Source organism: Malaclemys terrapin, chromosome 1 (genome assembly GCF_027887155.1).
Source record: "Malaclemys terrapin pileata isolate rMalTer1 chromosome 1, rMalTer1.hap1, whole genome shotgun sequence".
Lineage (NCBI taxonomy): Eukaryota > Metazoa > Chordata > Testudines > Emydidae > Malaclemys > Malaclemys terrapin.
The window spans coordinates 105,755,861-105,768,301 of NC_071505.1; the positions used below are offsets into that span (position 1 = coordinate 105,755,861).

At 42.0% G+C, this 12,441-nt stretch overlaps 2 protein-coding genes across 2 annotated transcripts in view; both read left to right on the forward strand.

The window, feature by feature from the left end:
- The window catches only part of FAM180A (family with sequence similarity 180 member A), a 35,006-nt gene extending 30,633 nt beyond the window's left edge, over window positions 1–4,373 (forward strand). The window contains exon 3 of the mRNA XM_054016283.1: window positions 275–4,373. Within this exon, the coding sequence (XP_053872258.1) occupies window positions 275–619 (345 nt within the window). The 3' untranslated portion in view covers window positions 620–4,373. The remainder of the gene's footprint in view (window positions 1–274) is intronic.
- Window positions 4,374–7,291: 2,918 nt separating this feature from the next.
- The window catches only part of SLC13A4 (solute carrier family 13 member 4), a 36,112-nt gene continuing 30,962 nt past the window's right edge, over window positions 7,292–12,441 (forward strand). The window contains exon 1 of the mRNA XM_054034220.1: window positions 7,292–7,523. Coding sequence (XP_053890195.1) covers window positions 7,425–7,523 — 99 coding nt within the window. The 5' untranslated portion in view covers window positions 7,292–7,424. The remainder of the gene's footprint in view (window positions 7,524–12,441) is intronic.

Consider the following 12,441-nt stretch of genomic DNA (forward strand, 5'->3'; position numbering starts at 1 on the left):
TCCTGAACTATAAAAGGAAAGGTATCATAGGCCAGTATTAATATGTGTTGGTAACGCAGTGTAGTGGGCCCAGAACTGGAAGGGCAGGAATTAAGGTGCAGTGGTGGAATTTTTAGAGGGCAACTTGAACAGTGTCTTTTTACTCTACCCTGGCTTAGTTCTTTGCTTGCATTTTACCAAAGAAAAGAAATAAAAACAAGCTCTAAATTAATGTTTACTCTATATATAGACTCTCAGAGGATAAATAGCTTTCTGTGTTCTGATTTTGTACCAGTTTCTTTTAGCTGAGATTGAAATTGACAGAAATCTGAGGATCTCCATAAAAGATGAGGAGCTGGCTTCGCTGAGGAAGGCCAAAGAATTTGACACTGTCTGCAATGACATTATCCCCAAGAGCATCACAGAGATTCGTCGGCTGAGTGCCAGGCTGTCTGACTACCCGAGGGTCCTAAAGAAAGAAGATTTTGAAAGGACAGTGTTGACCATGGTCTACACAGCCTACAGGGCAGCTCGATCTCGGATGCACCAGAAAGACTCTTGGGCCAAATCCTTCATCAGTCTCTACAAGGCCCTGAAACAGGACTTGACGTTCTCATACAGCAAAAAGCCATTGCATTGAAGGAGTTTATACACCAAGAATGCAACAAGCTCTGCTGAGAAGGGGACACATAGCACGTCCACCACTTTATTCTGTAAACAATTTAAGTCTATGCGTAGATAAGGATTCTTTATTCTCTAGCTCCCCCTAGTGGGATCCTGTTATAGAAACACGTTAAACAGGAAAAACATCTTGTCTGCTTCAGTCCCTGGCATCCATTCTCATGTGGGCAAAGAAGGTTTTATTACTGAGGTAGAAGGGAATATTTATATTATATATACATATTTAAAGTTATTCCCAAAGGATGAAGGAAGGGCACGTTCATCTGGCAAGTTTGGGAGGAAGTTTTAGAAACCCGTTTCCTGTTTTGGAAAGTAGTAAATATTTTGAAGTTGCATTAAACAAGTCCATCCCTGGTGTAATATCAACAAAGTTAATGGCTTTATGTCTGGGATGATTTGGACTTGATCTGTCTTGGGAGTGAAGGGAAGTATGCTCTGGTAACTAGTTTGCAAAGCAAACTCAGAAGGAGAATGTGCTGAGGAATGCTACTTTCCTGGCTAGAAAAAAAGATAGTAGTTTTTCTGCCACCTAATGGGGTGTAAAGAGAGAGCGAGAGAGATATAGGCCCACTATAAAATGAAGAAGAGTCATGGCAATTAGAGCTTGGAGGCTATGGCAAGAGTAAAATCATCAATATTCTTATAAATCAAACTGGCTGACTCGCTTCCCAAGTATTGGTAACCTATTTTGATCTCTTGTTCACATACATTGGGTTGAGCCAGTTTTTATTCACAAGAATGTTTGTTTGTGGAAGGACACATAGCTATTTGTGTGTGCATTCTCCCCAGAAGAGCTCTCACAGCTAGTCTATAAAGGTCCTTCCATTATTTGCACATGGCTCTGAGCCTGCAACTATCTGTCCATGTGGAGTCAACTGCAGGATCAGAGCCTAAATTAATTTAACAATTACACATTTTTCAGCTCGTCCCTATAACTCAAAGTCTCTGAACCAGTCTCCTGGTTCAGAACATCCCTGAACTTTGTGAAGGGTGTTAAAAAATCAAGACTTTTATGGATAATTCACGGACAGAGGAAAGGTATTCATCAGATAAATTATTTGCAATGAACAGTTCAACCTGTTCAAGAATTTTAGTTGACTAACAAGAATTTTAGTTACAAGCTGGGGACGCATCGGTTGGAAGTAACGGAGGAGGAGAGAGACCTCGGGGTCCTTGTGGACCGCAGGATGACTATGAGTCGACAATGTGACGTGGCAGTGAAAAAAGCCAATGCGGTCTTGGGATGCATTAGGCGAGGTATATCTAGTAGGGATAAGGAGGTGCTGCTTCCGTTGTACAAGGCACTAGTGAGTCCTCATTTGGAGTACTGTGTGCAGTTCTGGTCTCCCATGTTTAAAAAAGATGAACTCAAACTGGAACGGGTACAAAGAAGGGCCACTAGGATGATCAGAGGAATGGAAAACCTGTCGTATGAAAGGAGACTCGGGGAGCTAGGGTTGTTTAGCCTGACTAAACGAAGGCTGAGGGGGGATATGATTGCTCTCTTTAAATATATCAGAGGGATAAATACCAGGTAAGGAGAGGAATTATTTCAGCTCAGTACTAATGTGGACACGAGAACGAATGGATATAAACTGACCGTGGGGAAGTTCAGGCTTGAAATTAGACGAAGGTTTCTGACCGTCAGGGGGGTGAAATATTGGAACAGCCTTCCGAGGGAAACAGTGGGGGCGAAGGACCTGTCTGGTTTTAAGATTAAGCTAGTTAAGTTTATGGAGGGAATGGTCTAATGGGATAACATGATTTTAGTCACAGGAACAGCGTGCCATCGCTGGTAAATAGTATAATGGCTAATAAGGGTAAGGCTGGAGAATCTTGCCTACGTGCTCGGGGTTTTACTGATCGCCATATTTGGGGTCGGGAAGGAATTTTCCTCCAGGGTAGATTGGCAGAGGCCCTGGAGGTTTTTCGCCCTCCTCCACAGCATGGGGCAGGGATCGCTAGCTGGAGGATTCTCTGCTAATTGAAGTCTCTAAACCACAGGATTTGGGGACTTCAACAGCAGAGTCAAGGGAAAGGGTAGGAACGGCTTTGTGGCCTGCATCATGCAGGAGGTCAGACCAGATGATCATAATGGTCCCTTCTGACCTTAAAGTCTATGAGTCTATGAGTCTGTTCTAGTGACAATGTCCTAAGATTTAAAACAGGTTATACTAATGCTGTTTATCTATCTATGTCCGATATTTTTAGCATGTCTCACTATAGTATCTGAGCACTTCTGAAAAGCTGTTTCCCCTTTAATATTTGAACCTGTGCTCTCTCTCACTGACTCACACACTACACTCAGTCTTTCTCTCTCTAATCATCCACTTTACTTCATTGTCTAAAGTGTATAAATAGAGACAGGCCCAAACCAAAACCGGCAAGGGAAATAGTTTGAATTTTAAGGGCCAGACTCTGAGCCCCACGCTGCTCCTTTTGCATCACTCAGGCCGTACAAAAAGAGCAGAAATCGCCTGCAAGTCCCTTATTGTGGGGATATTCCACTAGGTGGGTGATTTCCCAGTAAATGTGGAGCCAGCAAAGCCACCTCCTACACTTCCCTCTCTGCAGCTTGCACTGTAGACAGGGTGTTAGGGACAGTCAAGGGCAAGCACGGGGAGTTATCAGAGCCCAGTCCTCAGCTGGTGTTTGACCATTGCCTGCTGGTGCTCTTTAGAGTTTTCCAAAGTTATAAACAACTGAAAATAGGGTTTTATAATCTATAGTCTGAGGCATCTTTAACAACAGGTGTAGCTAATTGTGTCCGTGTGTGAAAGAGTATTCATACACAAAAACACCACGTTGTGCATCCTTTAAAACTGGCCCACACTTAACACAACTAACAGAAACGTTCCAAATGAAAAGCAATACATACCTTCCATTCCTGCGCCCGGAGCAACACAACTCATTGCTAGCCAAACTGCCATATGATATAATCTTTATTAATTAACGCTTCCCCGAAAAGGACGGCAGTCTTCCAGAATGCCCTTTCCCAAACTCCCACCACCACAAGCAGGCCAGCAGATGTCCCACATGTACTGTCTCTTCTGCACTGTTCTGGGAAACCACCCTCAGATATTTCACAATCTTGCGGATTACTCTGTTGTTCCAGAGCAGCATGGAATGGGAATAGAGGGGAGCGCCCATATATGCCTTATTTCTTAAAAGCAAACACGAACCATCTGTTTTTTTCCTTTTTAAAATTACCCTGTCATATAATTAATTTGCTCACGGAGGGTAATTACCATGAGTGTTCACCCTGCTTTTACTCTGTACTCCTATTCCATTCCCTAGAGTGACATCTGCTGGGAAAGACTGGAACTAGAGCATTCAGGAGCTCCCTCCACAGGCCAGTGGTCCTATTTTCTTCCCTACTGTGACAACAACCAGGCCTGAGACAGTAAGTTTGAAGTAGAATTGACTACACAGAGAGGTCTCTCTCTCAGTAGGTGGTGCTATACTACATACAAGGTTTATCTGCCAGTGAGCATCATAAGCTCCTCAGAAAATGATCAGTACAAACATTGCTCAGAACATCCTACCATTCCCCGTGGATTACTGTACTTTACAAATTATCTTTATTTCTTCACTGTTAAATTAAGTCTTCTCAATTTTGTTATCCCCTCCCTTCTGGCCCAATTTCTGTGAATAATGTAACAAATGAGAAATACTATTGTCACTCACATTGCCCAAGTTTATTTAATACAGAATCATTAATGAAATAATAAAACTATAATCGAGAACTACTTGACTGTTTGGTGTATTTGTTAAAGGAAGTAACTCCACTGAGGATATGTGGTAACTTGCAGGTGTAACATGCCCTTATTTCAAGAGCTGATTTGCTATTTAACTATCCTGCAGCATGCTCTCAGTCCCTGGATATCTTTCAATCTGTAGAGTTCCATCCCCACAAAGCATAACCATTAGAGATGGGCAGGAAATGGGATTTCTGTTCAACGGGAAACTCCAGCACTTAGAAACTCATTTTCATTTTTAATTGTTTCAAAAAGGTAAACAAATTTCATTTTCATGTTGCAACATTGTAATATAAAATATTAAATATAAATTACAGATGTAAAATATTAAAACATTACCAAAATGAAATGAATCCTCTCCATGTTCTTCCATCAAAAATGTTGTTGAACGTTTCGACCAAAAGTTTTGATTTCAATCAAACTGCATTTTCTGATGGAAAATTACTCTGTGGAAAATGTTTCCACCATCTTTGATAACCACACTGCCAGGACATTGGGATAATTCTAGTGGCTGGATCTCTTTCCCCTTACAGTAAGAAAAGCCAAGTGATTGGCCACACAAGTTTTCAGCAGCCCACAATGTTTCACCAAAAATTGATGTTTGTGGCCTGTTGGAGTAAAAGACCCCATTGTTCACTGCAAGACATTTGGTGCTCAGGAGAACCGTCCCGGCACAGTATCTCTCCTAGACTCGCTCAGACACGGGGCTTACATCTTCCGGGGAGAGAAGTAAGCACTATTGTCATCTTTATTCCCGAGCTATTTCTAGCATAACTTAGTTAAAGCCTGGAATTTTTTGGCTCTCCCTACCTTGGTCTCATACCCACGGACTGTGACTTACACACAAACTCATTGCTTCTCTAGTGTGACAAAGACCCATTGTCCTTAAGAGAGTTCTATGCCATACCCTCAGTCATACACAAACAAACTGTCATGGATTGAAACACTGCTCCCTTGTGGTAGCTTCATGATCCAGTGGAGTTAAAGACACTTATGGCAACTTCAGATGTGTCCTCCTTAGCATATGGGCCACAGCAGCAAGAAGTGAATATTTCACTGCAGCATCACTTATAATTCTGGATTTATTTCCCCTCCCCCCCCCGAAGGCTGCTCCTGTAGGCCATATTCTACACTTCCCTGCATTTTGTGTAGTCACTTACCTTCTGCCATGTCAGAATGGTGGCTTTTTACATCCACTTTGCACAGGTGTGGTTGACAACACAGGTGCAAGGCAGTGGAGAACATGACTCTATGTTTTTAATTCTTGACCAGACTGTGCATAGCTCTCAGATTCCCAGTTCTCCAATGTGGGGGCAATAGAGATAATAATGACCTCAAAGAGGGGCAAAGGGAGAGACTTCATTTTTTCTCTTATGCTCAAATATGCTTTCTTTGCCTCCCTTCAGAAGCCCATCTCTCTTCATTGCTGCCACTTTTCCCATCTGTGTCCTTCAGCTCCAATTCCCTTATTCAGACATCAGTGGTAGAGGGCTGCAGCTGTGGGGAACTGCATAATTCCAAGCCTATGGGTGGTAATGGGAGAGCACGGGAGGAGAAATAATTTGTCTTTGCTATTGGTTGGGCTGAGCCAGCCCTTTGGCCTGCCAGCAGGAGCTCACATCCAGCCAGCCCTGCTGCAGCCATCAGTCGAGGTGCACATAAAGCTGTCTGGGTTCAGCCTGTGCAGCAAAGTTTTTTCCCACCTGCCAGTAGGACTGATTGGTGTCCAGGGTGGATGGAGCAGATGTTGCACAATTTGAACCTGTTTTGGAACATGACCCCCAAAAAACTGTATCTACTGTGTGGTTCCCCAGGAAATTCTGGATGCTTGAGATATATACTCTCATGGATCCCTGCAGCCTATGGATGAGCAAAGCCATTAGAACCCTGTGGTTGGGGAGCATTAGGTTCTGAATTTGCGTCTGATTTCCATGGAGTCTGGCTGATGTTAGTGTGTACATAGGCACAGATTGCAGCACATCCCTTCTAAATTAATAACCCCCATGAATGAAGCAACAGTGATCATGAAAGAGAAAGTATGTTTGTTTATTTATCAGCAGCTCCGAGGCCTTGAAATAATCACACTGTTCAGCAACTAAAAACGGCCTTTCTTTGTGACAGGAGGTTGTTTGTCTTCTCAAGCGTCCTGATTGGCTTTTGGATGGTGGGCGGAGGTTCTACCATTTTCCATCCTCCTTACTGGCGAATTATAGTTGGACGAGACTTTTTAACACTTTTTTTTTTATCTTGAGACTGAGGATAATCTTTGCAAGAACTGCCACCCTGCGAATTCCAGGGTGAAGAAAAAATAGGGGAAAGGTAAACTCAAAGTCGAAAAGAAAATTATAAGGAAGAAATCTGAACAAAGCACATCATCAAAAGCAGGAAGACTTTAAAAAAGAATACTACATCTTTCCTTCAGTGCTTTAAACTGTAAACTGTTGCTACTAACAATTTCCCAGGAAGAAAAGAAATCCAGTATTGGAAAACTCAGGCTATAGTATTAGTGAAGAGAGACTTTAGAGCATACTGTGGGTGGTTATGCAGGTATTAGATTTCGTTTACCAAAAGCAAGACTTACATCACTGAAAACCAGATGATGGAAGGAACAGAAGCTTTATAAAACAGGGATGAGAAGGCAATGCAGCAACTTCCCTGATTCTGAATAAAAACACCAATACCAAAAAGACCACTATGCTCCAGCTTGCAAACCTCTGTAGATTCTGGTGTGACAATCATAAGGATATACTAGTAAGCCCTACATAAACCTGATAAAAAGGTTAGCAAATTTGATAGTGTTTCTTTAAAATATAACAGAAAAAGAATAAATCTATTAACAAAGAAATTTCAGGGGCGGAAAGGTGGGGAAAGGAGTTGACACAGTGCAGTCAGAACCTGTTCGGAGACATCAAGGCAAAGCTGAAGAAGGACCTGGAGCTGAAGTAAAAGCATCTGAGGAAAACCAGGACAAATCCAAGGAGGAGAGCAACCAGGAAGTGAAGCATTATGGCACTGGTGAAGGAGCTCCTCAGGGCCAGAAACCTGCTGCTGGTTGTGCTCATTCCACTTCTGCTGCTTCCTCTGCCACTTTTATACCCCAGTAGTGTAAGTACATTATTGTTTCCTTTTTATTAAAGCTTTTGGAGCAGACGGGCAAAGAGAGTGATGGTGAGTTGCAGGGTAGCCATCCTGGACAGGTGTGTTGCAGAAAATGGGGGGGCGGGGAGGGACTTACAGAGTAATTATTCTTACAGGGCAATGATGCCCCTTTGTAGAACTTAGAAATACGATTTATTTAGAAGCAAGAGTAGTAGTTGTCATAGCAACCAAATATGATGTCACAAGCAGAGGTGGGGAATCAGCACTGAAGCTGAAAAAGCTCCTGTTTTCAGGCAAATGCATCAAATACGTTTTTTTTTAAGTGTGACAAAAATACAGACTATGTATGGCAGATACACGGCATTATCTTTAACAAGGATTCTTTTAAAAATTATGCCAGGTGTCATGAGGCTCGTAATGACAACAGGTTGTCCGGGGACTTTCAAATTAGACTGAGTTTTTATAAGACAGCTGTAAAGAATGGAGCCAGGATTCAGTGATAGAAATGTAGGAACATCCACAGCATTTGCTAGTGTATATCAGACCTTGTTTTCTCTATCCCAGTATTACACTTCTGGCAGTAGCTAATTGTTGAAGTCTCAGAGAAAGGCACAACAGCACAAAATGGAGGAATTGTGGTTGGGGGCTGAGGAATCTGGTTTTTATTCCTGACACTGCCATGGACTTCCTGTTCTTGGCGTAGTCATTTTATCTCTCTGTGCCTGCATTTCCCCATTTGTAAAATGGAGGATAATAACGCTTCTCTACCTCATAAGGATGTTGAGGCTTAATTTGTTAATGTTTGTGAGGTATTCAAAAATCTATGGTGATGATCCCCATAGAGATGCCTATAAATAAATATACATCTGGCCAGTGGGGCGGTACCTTACCTTGGGAGCAAAATTCCTTCCTGATTCCTGCTAATGACCAACTCGAACTCTCCTGCTCCTGTGAGGATATATATTACCATAGGCATAAATGGAAATATTATTAATGGACATAAAATTATCCATCCCTTTTTGGAATATAGCCATAGGGTTTGATAGGGATGAAGATCAAGATTCACAGAATAGGACTGTTCCAACACCAGAGAGCTTTGCGTTGGACTTTGCTGTAACTTGTATTGCTCCAGACTTCATGGCAGAATACTTGCTCCAGACTTCATGGCAGAATACTTGCTCCAGACTTCATGGCAGAATACTAATAAACTTAGCTGACAGGATACTACTCAAGTATTTTAATGTAGTTTTTATTTCTTGGTCTCCACTGATTGTAAATCCTCCTCAAAGCTCGAAGATTAAATTAGCCCTTAACTGATTTTGTCCTGTTCCATTAATCAATTATACTATTTTTCTGTCTTTCTCATGGAAATTAAAGTTAACACAGGATTTATGTTCCTACGAGCTGCCAGCTCCATTGACAGTATCAGTCCAACACTGGGAATAACATTTGGTTATATGAATTACACCCCCTCACCTCATGCTGCCAGACCCACTGCCCCACTGAATCCATTCACTCGTACGTAGCCCTTCCTCTCCAAGAAGAGCAGGAGGTGCTGGGTGCAGTAAACAGACAACACAGTGTGCCAGGGGGACAGACTAGGATTCAAAGAACATGGCCAAAGATTGTGTACTTTGGTTTATATTAGTTTTATTTGAATTAAAGAGAGGAAACATATAGGGTGATGGGAAAAGCACAGGAATGAGGATTGAGATTTGGTTTTCATTCCTGCCACTGAATCACTGTATGATCTTGGGTAAGTCTAAGATTTTTCAAGATTCTCTTGAGTTTGGGTACCCAACTTGAAAGGGACCTGGCTTTCAGTAAGTGCTGAGCCCCCACCCTCTGACAATCAGGCCTTTTCAAGCTCTTTTAAGTTGGGCACTCAAAAAACCCGCCCTCCCAATTTACCTGTCACTTTTAAAAATCTTGCCTCATTTTCCCCATCTACATAACCAGTAAATGCCTTCCTGCCTCATAGGGCTGGTGGGAGGCGACTTCATTCATGCTTTGAAATCCTAAAATGGAAGATTCTACAATGATGAAAAATTTAATCATTATCTTTAGTCAGGGATTGTAACATGGCTGCCTACAGTCCCGCCTTTCTTCTGCCACAGGGGCTAATTGAGATGGCGTTGGTGGAAGCAGAGTCATTTCACCAAAGCCTTTCTATATAGATCCCACTCCACTGCATTCTGCTTCCCTGCTCCCTCTTTCAGGCCCCTCTATCGCTATGGATTTTGCACCCCCTTTGGGCTGTGTGAGGAGAAGGGATGGGGTAGAACAGCCAACACTTCACTAGACACAACCCCACTTCAATACTTAGTCACTCTGGTTACCAATGAATAAATAAATAAATAAATAAATAAAAGTTAAATAGAAGAGATTAGCATGGTTTCTCATAGAAACAAGCCCTCTTAAAGCACTTGCAGAATAAATAGCCCAAGCTGCTACAGAAGCTGATTAAGTCTTTAGAAGAGATTATCATACAGCAGTTATTGTGAACACTTTTCTCCCCAAGCATTTACTGCTCAGTTTTCTGCCTTTTCAAAATGGACTTTATTTTGTTTTTGTTTGGAAATTGAGGACACACTTGTTCTTAGGAAGAAACAAGCAACAGTGCCCATCCTCCCTCTCTCTCTCTCTCGTAACAGATTCAACTTTTCCTCCAGCCCACATAAACTGTGCATTGCCCCATTTTTACTATTGTACATTATTTACCTCACAAAAAAAGGGTTAGAGAAATATGCAATGTAGTTGTAGCTGTCTCGATCCCAGGAAAGTAGAGAGACAAGGTGGGTGAGGTAATATCTTTTACTGGACCAACTTTGGTTGGTGAGAGAGGCAACCTTTCAAGCCACACAGAGCTCTTCTTCATTTATGTGTTTAAAAAGTATATCACATACTTTTGAAAGGGGAAATAGTTTAGGATCAACATATTATCTGATTAAAATTATTTTTGGCAAAGATTTTACATATTTACTGTAAGCAAAGTAAAACACTCTTAGTTCCACCAAGATTTATTTTTAAATGGTCACTGTTTCTCATGTAGGACCTACACAAACTCAGTGCTTTTGTTCTGCAGCAGAAGTTAACTAATAAACATTCCAGAAATATGTTAAATGGCTCCCAGGGGCTCTGAGTGCAGGTTCATACACTGTATCATATATAAGTCTATATTGCTCTTGTTGTCAATGATGGGGGTGCACTAACTAGGGAGAAAACAAATAGAGTTGTGTTAATTTCATGTCCTATGACAAACATATGGAAAGAGCCAATATATGTTAAATGGGAAGGGAGAAAGTTGCCAGCAGAATTTTTTTTCAGGCTTCTAAATGGAATGATAAGCAACAGAGAGAAAAATAAATAAACCTATAAAAATGTTCTTAGTGTTTAATGTAAGTATCTTGTACTACTTTTTTCTTGCCATCATCCTTTTGTATCTTTGCCCAACATTTGGACTCCTGTCACTGCCATGTCACAGATGGGAATCAATATCAACATGCAGAACAGCTGGACACTTGATTTATGACTTGACTTCATTTATGACAGTTTTTCCAAGGCTGCAATTCTGCCCCCACTAAATCTATAGGCCTGATCCAAAGCACATTGAAGTCACTGAAAGTCTTTTCATGTGGGCTTTTGTGAGCTTTTCAGTGAGACTGTGTCAAAGGATGACTGGTCTTTTAAGGGATGCTGGGTCTATACTCAACTATGACACACTTAGCTCACTTCCCTAGGTGGAGAAAATCAGTCCAATGACAGGCAGGTTGTGTGGCTAAAATCATGCCTTGTGGGGTAGTGATAAAAACAGAAGCCTCTGAAGAGCCAGGAGAATTGAGGTGATGAGCAGCAATGCTAGAACCTGCCTGCTGGTGGGCTGGTGAAGATGACTTGAACCATTGCAGGAGGGCTATGAAGTCCCTTACCAAGGGAGAAGCACTGCACAGCCCCACAAAGGAGGGCTGTGGAATCCTTTAACCAGAGAGAAGGATTTGAACCTGAGAGACCAAAGGAAACTCTATATTTATAAAGACTCAATAAACTGGACAGGGGAATATGACTTCAGGATGTGAACAAGTTAGTTGGGAGAAGCAAGGGGGAGCTGAGGGTGACATTAGGGTTGCTACTTCTGAGGTAAAATCAACAATGGGACATCTAGGATGAGCCTGAGCCCATGAAACTGGACAGCTGGCAGTGTGTACTGGGCACCATACAGCTTTCCCAGGACAGCTAACTCAAGAAAAGGATGATCCTGGGAAAATCTGCACAGGGGGCAACCGGGGTGCTGGAACAATTTGTATAGCGGGGATGCTGAGAGCCATTGAACCAAACTATAAACCCTATATATGATGGAAACCACTTCAAGCTGGGAGGTGTAGCAGCACCCCCAGAACCACTAGTTCCAGCACCTATGGTGGCAACCCTAGGTGGCATGCCTGCAGCACCATGTTGTGCCAGGAGGGGGCATGCCGCAGGGATGGCACCAAGCCACACGCAGACTGTGAATGTGACCCTACTCCTCCGTCTCTCTTGAAAATTGATTATGAAGTCTAAAAGTATTTGGTGATGTGGTTGACAGGCCATTGACTCCTAGGTTAATGTCATTAACTTGATTAACCATGTGACTCTGGCCTAGACTACATTTAGCTTGTCTCCATAGATTACAGAAAGTGGATTAATTCTCTGCACCACACAACCTGTGTTCTATCAGTTTACTCTTCATTTTGTGTAGGATTAAGAGGTTACATGGCTTTTTAAATATAAGATTTTGAAGCCAATCCAGAATTTATTTTTATTGTGTGAGCACTTCAAATTCATAAACTTGCACATCAAATAATTCAAATGTATGTTTCCATGTGGTTTGTAGATTTGGACCTCATTATTCATGTTTTAGTTTTGAAAAGAGAAACAAGCAAGATGA